Consider the following 14,860-nt stretch of genomic DNA (forward strand, 5'->3'; position numbering starts at 1 on the left):
TGAAAGGTGTGAGGTACAATTTAGAAGGACATGGGAAAAGAAGAAGAAGAATAGTCCACAAAATATCCCGTCTGCTGTGTTGAAAATTTACAAAAAATTGACTAGAAAATTCACACATTACTATGGTATGCGTTCAGTGTTGCTTCATGCAGCTCATATAAATACAGGGCAGCTGTGGCTACAACTGTAGCTGCCTCCATCAGTGTATGAATGTGAGAGTGAATGAATAGTGGAATTGTAAAGCGCTATATAAATGCAATCTATTATTATTATTATTATTATTATTATAATAAACAGCATTTTTGAATTCACAAATGTTTCTAATCTAATCTAAGGAAAGAAGAACGTATATAAGTCAAAACAAAAATCTGTTTCAAGTAAACGTCTTTTCACTCTTTCAAACTAGGGTCAGGGCCCCGAGCCTTTACAACCGAGCACAAGTAAAATGAATCGGTAATAGCACTAAAGGCTGACAATACAGTAATGGATGTAATGCAAACTAAACTGTGATTATTAAATACACTTCTTTAAACAAACTAATAAACATGTATTTAGAGACATAACACCTTGATGAAAAGCTGTATGTTATTGCAACATGATGTCAATAGTAAGAATTGTGAGGGAGTGTACTCTCCTCACAAGAAATTGACACACACAATTTGTTTTAACAAACTGAATATCAAGTAGGAAAACCTTAAATTTATGGAATTCACATAGCATTCAGACGCCATTTCATTCGTAGTCTTTTAATGTCATATTTTATCGAAGGTTGTGCTCAGTCCTGCTGCAAATTTAGTATGGGATTACCTTGGACTCCAATAACACTGTGAGGAGTCTTGGAGTGGTTGAAATGTCCTTCAATGTGCAAATTAAACAAATTTACTTTCTTTCATTTGTGCAATATCTCTAAAATTAAAAATATCCCGTCTCAGAGTTATGATGAAAAACTAGTTCATGCATTTATCAGGATGTCCTAAAAACGCCCTGAAAAGCCTTCAGTTAATCCAAAATGCTGCAGCAAGAGTCCTGACAGGGACTAGAAAGACAGACCAGTATTGGCTTCCCTTCATTGGCTTCCTGTTAAATCCAGAATTTAAAATCTTGCTTCTCAAATACAAAGTCTTAATAATCAGGCCCCATCTTATCTGATGCACTTCGCTCTCACACTGCAGGCTTCCGTGTTGTTCCTAGGGTATTTAAAAGTACAGGGTGGGCCATTTATATGGATACAAGAAAAACAATGGTGTGCTTGGTTTCAACGTAACTTTATTCTTTCATGAGTTATTTACAAGTTTCACTTTGTTCACAGCCATTGACATGTCAAAGAGGTTAACACGTGAGGAGTGGATCGAAATTGTGTTGATATCTGGTGAACGCAGTAACCGGGTCATTGAAGCAGATTTTAATGCAAGACATCCTACGAGACCACCCACCTCCCATGCTACAGTTTGCAAACTGCTTGCTAAGTTTCGTGAAACTGGTTTAGTGTTGGATTTGCCAAAATGTGGAAGCAAGAAAACTGTCACTAATGAAGAAACATCAGTGGCTGTCCTAGCTTCATTCAGCAAGAGCCCACAGCGTAGCACTCGCCGCATGTCACTGGAGAGTGGCATTAGTCAAACATCCCTTCAGCGGATATTAGCTACTCACAAATGGCACCCTTACAAACTCCAGCTACTGCAGCATCTCAACGAGGATGACCCAGATAGGCGCACAGAATCTGCAGAATGGGCAAAACAAAAATTGGAACAGGACCCTCAGTTCACGCAGAAGATTTTCAGTGATCCGGCAAACTTTTATGTGAATGGTGAAGTTAACAAAACCACCGCTATTGGTCTGACACTAACCCACATTGGATGGATCCCTCCAAGACTGCTGGAACAACAAAAGTGATGGTTTGGTGTGGTATATGGGGTACAATGATAGTGGGTCCATTCTTCAATGGAAACCCCAAGGCCACTGGATATTTGAAATTGCTACATGATGATGTGTTTCCCTCTTTATCCACTGAAGCTGGCACGTTCCCTGAGTTTTTCCAGCAAGATGGTGCACCACCACATTATGGGTGCCAGGTCCGAGCATTCCTAGATGAACAGTTTCCTGGAAAGTGGATTGGTCGTCGTGGGCCAGTTGAATGGCCCCCGAGGTCTCCCGATCTGACCCCCTTAGACTTTTATCTTTGGGGTCATCTGAAGGCCATTGTCTATGGTGTGAAGATACGAGATGTGCAGCACCTGAAACTACGGATACTGGATGCCTGTGCTGGCATTTCTCCTGCGGTGTTGCTATCAGTGTGTGAAGAGTGGGAGAAGAGGGTTGTGTTGACAATCCAACACAATGGGCAGCACTTTGAACACATTTTATAAGTGGTCAGAAACTTGTAAATAGAAACTCATGAAAGAATAAAGTTACGTTGAAACCAAGCACACCATTGTTTTTCTTGTGACATTACCAATAAGTTTGATGTGTCACATGGCCCTCTTCCTATTGAAAAAACAAAAGTTGTATCCAAGATGGCCGACTTCTAAATGGCCATCATGGTCACCACCCATCTTGAGGAGTTTGCCCCCTCACATATACTAATGTGCCACAAACAGGACTTTAATATCACCAACCATTCCCATGTTATTACGGTGTATCCATATAAATGCTCCATCCTGTAGAATGGGAGGCAGAGCCTTTAGTTTTCAGGCCCCTCTTCTGTGGAACCAGCTTCCAGTTTGGATTTAGGAGACAGACACTATCTCTACTTTTAAAATTAGACTTAAAACTTTCCTTTTGCTAAAGCATATAGTTCGATCAGGTGACCCTGAATCCTCCCTTAACTACGCTGCAATAGGTTTAAGCTGCTGGGGGATTGAGTGTTTCTTCATCAGTGCGGTTGCCTGCTATCAGAATCAGAATCAGAATCAGAATACTTTATTGATCCCTGGGGGAAATTATTTTTTGTTACAGTGCTCCATTTTAAACCAACATTAAGACAAGACAGACAATACGCTAACTAAGAATAGTACAATATATACATATATATACATACATACATACATAAGTCACTTATAAATAAATAGTTGGAAAAGAAACATGTGTAGCTGTAGCAGCAAACAGTGTGTTAAGTGGATGCGTTGTACAGGGAGATGGCCACAGGCAGGAATGATTTCCTGTGTCGTTCAGTGGTGCTTTTTCGGTAATCTCAGTCTCTCACTGAACAAGCTCCTGTGACTGACCAACATGTCATGGAGTGGGTGGGAGGTGTTATCCAACATTGTCTTTATCTTGGACAGCATCCGCCTCTCCGACACCACCTTGAGGGAGTCCAGCTCCATCCCCACAACATTGCTGGCCTTACAGATCAGTTTATTAAGTCTGTTGGCATCTGCGACCCTCAGCCTGCTCCCCCAGCATGCAACAGCATAGAGGATCGCACTCTCGTGGCCCAGTACCAAACGACTCATGGACCGGTAGGCTACCAGTCCGAGGCCCAGGGGTTGGGGACCGCTGTAATAAAGTATAAAACAAACATGCGATGCTAATTATGAGATATTAGCCTTAAATAAATAAACCCCAACATGTATTTAGTTATCTTATGTTAAACCAATATACACATTTTGGTGGGCCAAAATGTTCTTTAGCTGGATTAGCTGAATGTCTCAGAGTCTAGGGAATTCAGTATGACAATGGTGACACACCCTTGGGACTCTATTCACTGAAGATAAGTTTACAAAAAGTCTATCCAGTGAGTGAGGGTGAGTGCTGAGTAATCGCATATGAGAGCATGAGGGTGGGAAGTAGAGCAGGGCGATATGGCCAAAAATATTTATCACGATATATATTTGAAAATTTGCGATAACGATATAACCGACGATATAATTGATGCGAGACAAAATACAACTCCACAACATTACTAGTGCAAAAAGACAACCTTCCATTTATTTTCACTTAAACAAGAAGCTGGTTTTTATGTACATTAAAGCTTTATAAAAATGTAACAGTGCAAATGCAAATTCCTTGCTGAAAGTTTAACCAAAAGGCATTTCCAGTAGAAATGGGCTGACATATCCTGAGCATAACCATGTATAATATCCACTGAAGTTAAAAAGAGGTGCTTTGCAACATTAAACTGCAGTGTGCAGTACACATTTTTCGGACCATAAGGTGCACGGGATTATAAGGCACATTAAGCGAAACAAAGCAGTCAGATAAATCAAACTTTATTAAACTCATTCTTCTTGCTTCCTCCACTTCTGTAACATTGATTCATTAATGTTGAATTCTCTCACAGCTGCTCTATTCCCATGTTGTTGCAGTATATTAATAACTAACCTCGTATTGTGGATGGATTATCTCAGTTGTTCTCCTGACTGAAGTTTGGTCCGTTTACAGCATCCTGCCATGCGATTGCATTTGTCTCTAACCATGAAGAACCTTCACATTAACTTTTATAAGTGGAAAAGTGTTAGTGTTCGTCCTCCAGCTTCACTGCTTATGTTATGCTAACATAGCTGTGTCGCTAGCGATCACGTAGCACATCATTATATACCAGCTAGCCCAACTTCAGTAACCCTACAAACGTCACTGCTGTTTAGTTTCCTGTCTTCATTTATGTTGGAAGTGATAGCAGAGCTGTACGTTTGATTTTTTTCAGAAATCTCTCAGTCAGAACATGCTAAATCATGCTTAGGTAACTAGCGAAACTAGCGAGCTAACTTCCGCTAGCTTCCTGCTAACTTCTAACTCCATTAAATGTAATAACTTTTTGTTTTCATGGATGCCTGGAAGTTAAACTTTATAGTTACACCTGGTAAAGCAGCAATGCTGATCGTTTTACTAAAGATGAAAGAATTTAGACAGTTTTTAACTCTAAGTGATGCTGCAGTGTTGTTTGACCTGTCCCCGGGCTCCCCCGCTCTAGCGGCAAGGTGGTCCTCCGCCAACGTCACCGCCACCTCCAGACTCGCGGGACGGTGGCACCTGACCCATCTCGCCGTCTCTGCAGGCAGCCCCTCCACGAACTGCTCCAGCACCACTTTGCCCACCAGCAGCGTCTCGCCTTCTGACGATCCCGGCTGCAGCCAGCGTACGGCCGCGTCATGCAGCTTCCGGGCCCAAGCAAACGGCCGATCCGCCACGGCCAGCCGACAGGCCCGGAATTGCCGGCGATGATCTTCAGCGGTGAGCCCCAACCTGTCCACCACCGCCCGGCTCACATCCTGGAAGCTGCCCCTCGAAGCCGGCGGCAGACCCAGGGCCGCCGTCCGAGCCTCCCCTGACAACAGAGGAAGCAAACGCGGAGCCCACTCCGCCTGCGGCCACTGGCAGGCCTCCGCCGTGGCACGAAAAGTCTCCAGAAAAACCTGGGGGTCGTCCCCGTCCCCCATCCGGGGCACCGCCACCGACAGCGGTGGGGGCTTCGGCGGGGCAGCGGCGCCAACCAGTCGCTCCAGAACCAGAGTCTGCCAGTCCGTCTGCTCCTGCAGCGCAGCCAGGTGGGCCCGCAGGGCCGCTGCCTGGTCGTGGCTCATCTTTGCCATCTCCGCCAGCATCTGCGCCAAATACTGCAAAGGCTGGGCGGGCGGCGCAGCCTGCGGGTCGGACATCCCCACACCGGCAGGCTCCTGGGTTTCGGCACCACTTGTGGAGTATACCAGGCCCAAGCACACACACACGCAGATCCGTATTGCCAAGGACCACATTTATTGATGTTTACACAGCAGACAATATGACGCACAGACTGACAGCTCTCGATCCCAGCTGATGTGTGTCTCTTTTCCCTTAGCGCTCTTCCACTCCTCTCCGCCTCACTATATAAAGGGAAGGAAAACCACCATCAGTCCAAAATCGCCATCAGCTGTTCTTACCAGCACCGCCCCGTCGAGCTCACTGCACCACTCCTCCCCTGCAGCCGCGCCCCGGACCACACCTCCGCCACACACATAACCTCAGAGGATTGCAAAAGAACATGATCCTCTGCATTCACTACAGAATTAATGGTATTATACAGAACACGAGGGTTATGTGAATTAACAGAAATAAGTTGTGAAAAGTAGGTCTTTACTGCCCTCTGATAAGCTTTCCAGCTCGTCTTAAGAGCTTCCAGAGAGACGTACAGTCTGTCCTTTTTCCATCATCTTTCACATCTCCTACATTCTCTTCTAATGGCTCGAGTAAAATCGGTTAGAGCTGGCCTTGGGTTTACACTGCCTGAGTCTTACAGGTGCAGCAACATCAAGGGCAGATTTACAAACAGAGTCCAGATGAGATAGTAATCCATCTGCGGAGGACGACTCAGAGGGACTGGACACAAGTTGTTGAAATAGTGTTGAAAAATGCTCAGCAGTATCTGAGCCGAAGGCACGATAACACTGCGTAGGTGCAGCCCGTTTAACAACAGGACTAAGAGGACAGGACTTTTATATCAGCAGGCACACCTCTATCAGTCTTTCTCTTCCACTATCTAGCCATGATGCTGTAAAAGTATATGTATGAGTATATGTAACATCAAAAAACTATTCACACTTTGAGCAAGGGGATGGTTGTAACACTTTTAAAACATATGTCATAAAACACCCCAGCCCTGGAAGTCATTGTTTCACTAACTGCATAGTGGGTTAAAATTAGCAGGCCATCACAGTTTGTCTAAGAAACTAAAAATTAATATACTGTTAAGTCATAATTTTTTATCTGCAGTTGTGTAACAGTTTAGTTCTTTCGTCAAAATAAATTTTTTCCCAATGAAATCAACATGCAGTTGCTTGTAGCCATGACAACCAGCATGTGAAATCAGGAATGAAAGTGAGTAAACACTTAAATGATAATATTACTCCTATATCATGCCTGATTGGTGTGATTGGTGATGTTACAACTCTCTCCGCGTTACAACCATACGTCCCCCCTACAGAAAATAAAACACGAACTAGAAAAGATATAAAGCAGCCATGCACATGCAATATAATCTGAATTATTATTCCAGCTGCCACAAGCAGACAAGATTTTCAAAAAGAGGGTGAACTGAGATTTTATTTGACATGAGTTTAGCGGTAGCACTATCTAAACAGGGTTCAACATGGTTTTGGAGATAAAAACAGATGTCATGACTGCGCTTTCAAATGTGGGTTTCAAGTGGGATCTATTTATTTAAATATTGGCCTTACCTAAAGGGGGATATATTTTCCTAAACAAATTGATTTGGTTGACTTAATTCCTTTACCTTCCCCAGATACCTTGAAAATTCAAATTCAATTAAATAAATAAAACAAAAAGATTACCAAGAGGACCCTACAGAGAGTCTATACTGCTCCTCTTGGCAAAACAATTGTGTTCAACAAAGGTTGCAGATGATGATTCTGCTTGCTAAAACTGCCAGACAGGGTGGGTTCAGGGGGGGGGAAAGAGTACAAACATTTTTTCACCATTTCACTCCTGTGACATGCATTTAAAGTGGCTGGAATAATGCTTAAAGTATTCAAATGTAATTCAAAAACTACCTGGCTCATTCTCCACCTCTTCGTGTCATCTCTTTCTAGGACAGAAGGCACATGGTAATATAAACATAGTTCCAAACACATGACAAGGGACGAGGCTTGAAGTGTGTTTCAGCTGTTTGCTAGATGCTGGAGCTCACATATTTGACTTATTCCAGGTAAGTATAAATGTAACAAACATCAGAGGTCTTCTGTGGGCTTTTTGATAATATGTAATTGTGTAATGTTCATTTAATGTTATGTTTACATCTCGCTGGAGTCTGATGTTTGCATCAGCTTACATAGATGTCTTGCCTCCTTCCTGCTGGCCCACACTGCTGTTGTGGAGTGCAGCCCTCCACAACAATGTGGAAGTTTGGGGAAATTAATTTCCCACCAACTTCCTATTACATTATTAATTGGCATTAATTAATCTTGTAGTGAATAGTTGTATTTATGGAGAAAAAAGTATAGAAAGTAATAAGTGGAATGCAGATTTTCTTAAATGTAATATTTCCATTTGATGTCGCTACCAGTCAGAGGGAATTATTTCTGTTTATTTATAATTTAACTTCACCTACTGTGTGTTATTTAGAAGAAAAAAATTACTTTTAAAATGAAGTTTTACTGCCAGCTTTCATTGATTTCATTTAAAGTTTATTATTTAATGAGTAATGTCTGTGGTCTTGTATCTTGCTCTAAACGCTTTTTCTGCCACAGAAACTCACCAACAAACACTTATCAACTCATTGTATAAGTGAACCATCCAACAGCACATCATGAAACAGAATGCAGTGCTGATGACGGTCCTGTCAGGTCAGTGTGAATCATTTATTTCCAAAATTCTATGAAATAAAAATTTGTTAAAAATGGGTTAGTACATCAATGAGTAACTTTTGTTGAGGTCTAAAGTGTGAAACAAAGTCTTTGTTCATTATTATACAAGCCTCTCCTAATTTTGCCACTATGAACCAACATTAACAAACTACTATATAATGTCTCATATTCAATAGTTTATGAGGATCCAGAAAATGTCTGATTTGCATTTGTCATGAAATGCTTCAAAGTGAGTTTCTTTATTCTTACCACAGGACTGTGTTTCCTGCCTGCCTGTTTTCCTCGACTCTACATACTTGTTTCACAGGCAAAAGACTGGAGCAGCGCTAAACAGTTCTGTAGGAATAAGTACACTGACCTGGCCTGTGTGCATAATGAGAAAGACCTGGCAATGGTCAATAAACTTACAAAGGGACTTTTAAGCGTTTGGATTGGACTCCAGCCTGACACTGAAGCATGGAGGTGGTCTCTGGAATACCAGAATTACTATGTTGAAGGAGGGGCTGAGTTCAGAATGTGGGCTAGTAATGAACCCAATGTTGGTCCAGGATACTACAAAGCATGTGTGGCAATGCTCCCAAGTGGGGAATGGGCAGATCAGGCGTGCGGTGTCACATACCCATTCATCTGCTACTACAAAAGTAATGAAAAACAGTTATGTCGTTATTAAGACTTTAGCTTTAACATATTCCATGTTGTTTTATTAATAGTTACTCTGATCTTTCATTTATAAGGTTTGTTCAAGGATTTTACAACCTTTAGTTTTGTAGAGGAAGGAATGAGGATTTAAGAGATTGAAGAGAAGATCCTACTAAGGATGGAGGAATTAGTCCTTATTACTAAATCTTTTATCAGAATAAAATCTGGTCAGAAAAATGACATTACACTTCATTTAAATTACAAAAAAAGTTACCATATTACTATATCAGGTTCTCCTGTGTTTGCAATAAACAAATAAATAAATAAATAATCTATTTGTATATATTTAGTAACCAGATTATTTCAACATGAATGCTACATATCTTGTAGTTACCAGTCCAATCTGTTGTATTAGACTACTACCAAAACATCTGTACGTATATGTCTGTGACAGGTAACGCAGTTATTTTCCCAAATACCAAGAGTCCAAAAAAACCAAACACATTTACATGCTACACAACTATTATACAGATATTGATATATTCTTGGAGACTGACTGAATGAAACATATTTCCAGACACATCGAGCTTCATCTATGTGAATGTGAGTGAGACCTGGAAGAACGCTCAGAGCTACTGCAGAGTGAAGCACACAGATCTGGCCAGTGTGAGGAACCAGTCTGAGAATGAACAGCTGAAGATGATGTTGAACAATTCCCCCACGTGGATCGGTCTTTATAGAAATGCATGGATGTGGTCAGATGGGAGCGCATATTCATTCCCCAACTGGGCTCCCAACAAGCCACTGAGTGAAGACAACTACTCCTGTGGCACCACATATTTAGAGAAGTGGCACAACAGTGCATGTAATGGCTACAATTACTTCCTCTGTTACACTGGTGAGCTATCATTTGTTTTGGCTACAATTTAACATTTACAGAAATTCTTGTACAATCTTTTATTCTGCAGTGTAATTCTTATGATAACACAGCATTTTGTATAACAGATGTCAAGGACCAGAGACTGTTGAAGGTGGAGCTGAAGACAACAGATGCCTCTGTGGACATGGAGGTGCTGCAGAATGACATCTTGGAAAAGGTAACTAACTAGTTAAAATAGAATAGCATTTTATATCAACAAACCAAAGCAGACAAAACAAACAAGCAAACAAAAGATGGATCCTCATATTTTTTCCCCACTAGCAGCAGCCTTAAGTAATGTATCAGTCAACATAATATCAAAACTTCTGTCACTCTCCCACAACTGATTGTGAAATTGTTAATGGATATTTACTGATAAACAGCTGTTAAAAAATGCACTGTGTGAGAATAATAAATATGTTTCCCAGTTCAATCAGAGGCTGATGGAGAACGGTCTGAGTGAATTCACGCTGAGATGGGTGAAGCAGCTTGATGGAAACATCTTCCACAAAAAGGAACAAGAGGAGGAGAAAGAGGAGACTGAAGAGGAGATCTGTGCTGTCACACTGACACTTTGATTTTCCAGCAGCCAACTTCAGTTAACTGTGGTGTGTCCTATCTCTCTGTCCTGTTCACTGAAAAAAATAACCTACATCGGTTGCAAGCAATAAAGTTATGTTTAGTCAGCCTTAATTTTCTTTTTTATAACTCAACACTTTTATATGTTAAATGAACATGATTTTGATGTTTTTTGTTCCTGTAAAGTCTTTACAGCTATCTCATGATAATGTAACACAAAATGGTTGTTTATGATTATACTTTTTTATGTTGAGAGTATGTAGGTTTTTTATGAGAGGGAAGACAAATACGCTCCAATTATAACTTTTAACAGTTTATTAGCAAAATGGTTAGAATTAGTTTTACATGGCGCCATGGACCTCCTCTCTCTGGCTCAGAGACAAAAGGCTGCCACACCCAGGAATTTATGGCCATGTTTCCTCTAGCGCAGTCAGGCTTAAAGTTTGTACCTTCTGGTGCCTTCACTAGTGAGACACCCTGTCAGGTTTATATTGTTGATTGTCATTTATGCTTAGAAATATTTAACCATATATGCTTAGAGGTGTATAATCGATTGTGTAGTGATAGGATGTGTGATTCTTAGGAGTCTGCAAAGACTTTGTGTGCATTCCAGAGTGCTCTGGCATTCACACCCACACCCTGGGAGCATGGGAGAGGTCGTACCTTGTTTTATTGTTTTATGGTAGGATAAACATAGCTATATCAGTTTTAGTCTAAGTGCCTTTTGTTTAGATGAACTGCTGGACTTCCAGGCCAGCAGGTTTAGGGAAGTTGTTTATTGCGCCACACTCTGACCACACACACACACACACACACACACACACACACACACACACACACACACACACACACACACACACACACATACTTACACAACGCACAGGCAAGGTACTCTTTGTGTGTATGTATAAGTCATATGTTAATGAACCTATGTATTTTCATGTAACCACAATAAAAGGAGTGTTACAGGGAACCTGTCTGATGGAGGTCAAGTGGGTGGAACGACACTTGGCTCCAGGCAGGCCTCCCTCATGCATGAGTAACACAAAGAACTTTGCCTACTTGTGTCTTGCTTTTGCTGTGTAGTAAATTGTCTTGAACGATCCAGCGAATAGGTTTATGCTACAAACCTACCACTCCCCCTCCCCCTCAAATTCTTAGAGAAGGGGGCTCCTCTCTGTTTATGTCTGTTAGTATCTGATTATAGCAATCTACTTCTAATACCACTCTACAATTCTTACTGTGTGTCATAAAGTAGCGGTCCCCAACCTTTATTGCGCCACGGACCGGTTTATGCCCGACAATATTTTCACGGACCGGCCTTTAAGGTGTCGCGGATAAATACAACAAAATAAAACTAGTACCGGTACCGAAAAAAAGAAGATTTATTCATAACACACGTGAAAAGACCCAGGAAAACCGAGTTAACGATAAAAACGATAACAAAATAACGCTGAAAACCGATAAAAACCCTGAAAACCATACATTTCACACCTGAGCCTCAACTCTCGTGGCCCAGTACCAAACGACTCATGGACCGGTAGGCTACCAGTCCGAGGCCCAGGGGTTGGGGACCGCTGTAATAAAGTATAAAACAAACCTGCGATGCTAATTATGAGATATTAGCCTTAAAGATAAAAAATAAACCCCAACATGTATTTAGTTATCTTATGTTAAACCAATATACACATTTTGGTGGGCCAAAATGTTCTTTAGCTGGATTAGCTGAATGTCTCAGAGTCTAGGGAATTCAGTATGACAATGGTGACACACCCTTGGGACTCTATTCACTGAAGATAAGTTTACAAAAAGTCTATCCAGTGAGTGAGGGTGAGTGCTGAGTAATCGCATATGAGAGCATGAGGGTGGGAAGGTATGTTTGTATCTGTGTCAGGTTGGGTATCAGACGCCAGCTCTCTGGGGACATCTCAGGTCCTTCAAGGTATGGAGGCCTATCTCCCCCACCACCACTTCCCCTGCCGGTGGCAGACGCCCTCAGACATCAGTGCGTTGGTGGTTCTTTGTGTCCGGGGATGGGCGTCCAGGTACACACCGGCTCACTCCTTGGTGGCTGCTTATCGGGGCCTGGAGCCTGGGGCTCGCTCGGGCCACTTCGGGGGTGGGGTGCCCCCGGCCTCTCGGCCTGGGGCTCGGTCACTCAGGCACAGCTGGCTGCCGGCGGAGCTCACGGGCACGTCACTGCAACCCCCCCTGGCTTTTGCTCCGCGGCAGCTGAGTGACCGATCATCTGGGACTCTCCTCAGCTCTTTCTGGGACAGTGGTGCAGGATCCCTTCCAGTATATACTGTGAAACCTGAAAAGAAAGATGGTCCACTGCGGACACTGCATAGGGACTTATTACTCCCTTGTGGCTATCTCCCCAACGAGAGTAGTGACAAGCCTGTAGGGCAGACACAAAGACGCAGGCCAGCAACACGTCTCAGTCCAGTTGCAGACTCCGATCAATTCTCAGAGGCCGAGGATGAGATTTTCCCCAATTACTGGTTCAGAGACGCCCCCAGTTCTGAGATACCTACGGTCACCATTCGTCAAGAAACGCACCCTTATTTACCAGTGTCTTCTGGGGAAGATGCACAACTTCCAGAATTTTGTCCCTCAGTTAAAGGTTCTACTGCTCGATATCCAAGCTGCAATCCACAGACTGACCAGTTATGTAACTTACCTGTTGACAGTCCAGATTCAGCAACTCTTCCAGTGTCTGAGAGTCACTGTCATGACACAGAAATCGTGAGCGATGACCAAAATCCACCAGCAGAGATGGAGACTGAAAGGATTGCACCTGGAAGTGATTGTCATGACTTGAATTCCGGTTTATCTTCTCTTGCTCCAAACCTGTCTACGGATGTTGAGGCGACAGGTCGAACTGAAATGGGATTGTCAAATGAGTCACCAACAGATGAATCTCCTGAAGAGCTCTCAGTAGACCAGACACTGATTGGAAGCCAAGACCAACCTGTATGCGCGCACTTTTATTTAGTTTGTTATTTTGGGGGAAATATTTTGTATTTTATTTTATTGCTTTCATTACATTGTTGCAGCTGCTGTGTGTCAAATATAACAAATTTGTGAACAGTCTATTGTGGTGTGGTCTCTCCTTATTGATGTTTATACCTTGGGCTCCTGCCGATCCTAGATCTTCTGCTACTGGCTAGTGGAGTTCGGTCATTCTTAATGATAAGTCGTAAGTCCGGTTACATTTGGCCATGGCAGAGTTTGGAGTCTGACTGTTTGAGGCTGTGGACAGGTGTCTTTTATACAGATGATGAGTTCAAACAGGTGCCATTCATACAGGTAACGAGTGGGGGACAGAAAAGCTTCTTACAGAGGACGTTACAGGTCTGTGAGAGCCAGAGATTCTCCTTGTTTGAGGTGACCAAATACTTATTTTCCACCCTGATTTACGAATAAATTCTTTACAAATCCTACCATGTGGATTCATGGATTTTTTTTTCACATTCTGTCTCTCACAGTTAAAGTGTACCTCTGGTGCAAATTACTGACCTCTGTCATCATTTTAAGTGGGGGAACTTGCACAATCAGTGGCTGACTAAATACTTTTTTGCCCCACTGTATGTTCTACAATCAATTCTCATATTGAAATATTGCTATTTTATTAATTTGGGGTACATTTTTAGTTTGTTATTAACAGCAACACAGTGGAAAGTAACAATAATATTGTGATACTCCAAATGATAGGCAGGAACTACTTCTTTCGCCTGTCACAGTGCTATGTAATATACAGCTCTATAAATGGAGATCTGGGAGGAAAAAGGATGACCAATGATTTTTTGAGCCATTTTAATGACCCTTTGTAGTGTGCCACGGTGCAGCTGGAGAACCACATAGAGATGGGATATGTCAGCACACTTTCAATGCAGCAACAGAAGACAGTCAGCAGCTCCCTCTTCAGGTCCATTTTTCTGAGGAGTCTCAGAAAATGGAGACGCTGTTGGACCTTCTTTACAACATTGAAGGTGTTTGAGCTCCATTGGAGGTCTGTGTCTATGTGCACTCCCAGGAACTTAAAGCTGGACACCCTTTCCACGCACGCTGTGTTGATGCGGATGGGCTGCAGCTTGGAATTCCTCCTTCTGAAGTCAACTATCAGCTCTTCCATCTTAGTGGCATTAAGGTCCAAGTTGTTGTCTGACACCAATCTGACAGTTTCTGAACCTCAGCTCTGCATGCCATCTTGTTTCCCCCAGAGATGAGCCCCACCATGGTGGTATCATCCAAAAACTTAATGACTGCATTGTCTGGGTACTGACATAGTTATGTGTGTACAGAGTGTACAGTAGGGGACTTGTGGAGAATCTGTGTTAAGGCTGAGGAAAGACGAGGACCCACAATAACTCTCTGTACGCAGCAGCAGGTGGCAAAAGGAGTCTGAAATTCCGCAGTCTGTCCG

At 42.4% G+C, this 14,860-nt stretch overlaps 1 protein-coding gene across 3 annotated transcripts in view; it reads left to right on the forward strand.

Annotated features, from left to right (window-relative positions):
- The window catches only part of LOC113021371 (putative C-type lectin domain family 20 member A), a 28,784-nt gene extending 18,224 nt beyond the window's left edge, over window positions 1-10,560 (forward strand). For 2 of the 3 annotated variants that reach the window (XM_026166010.1, XM_026166012.1), the window contains 6 exons: window positions 7,521-7,636; window positions 8,178-8,273; window positions 8,549-8,935; window positions 9,511-9,831; window positions 9,939-10,030; window positions 10,281-10,560. In XM_026166010.1, coding sequence (XP_026021795.1) covers window positions 8,237-8,273; window positions 8,549-8,935; window positions 9,511-9,831; window positions 9,939-10,030; window positions 10,281-10,430 — 987 coding nt within the window. In that variant the 5' untranslated portion in view covers window positions 7,521-7,636; window positions 8,178-8,236 and the 3' untranslated portion in view covers window positions 10,431-10,560. Of the gene's footprint in view, window positions 1-5,878; window positions 5,988-7,520; window positions 7,637-8,177; window positions 8,274-8,548; window positions 8,936-9,510; window positions 9,832-9,938; window positions 10,031-10,280 lie in introns of those variants that run through there. The other variant, XM_026166011.1, reaches the window with a different exon arrangement.
- The last annotated feature ends 4,300 nt before the right edge of the window (window positions 10,561-14,860 follow it).

Source organism: Astatotilapia calliptera, chromosome 4 (assembly GCF_900246225.1).
Source record: "Astatotilapia calliptera chromosome 4, fAstCal1.2, whole genome shotgun sequence".
Taxonomy (NCBI): Eukaryota; Metazoa; Chordata; class Actinopteri; order Cichliformes; family Cichlidae; genus Astatotilapia; species Astatotilapia calliptera.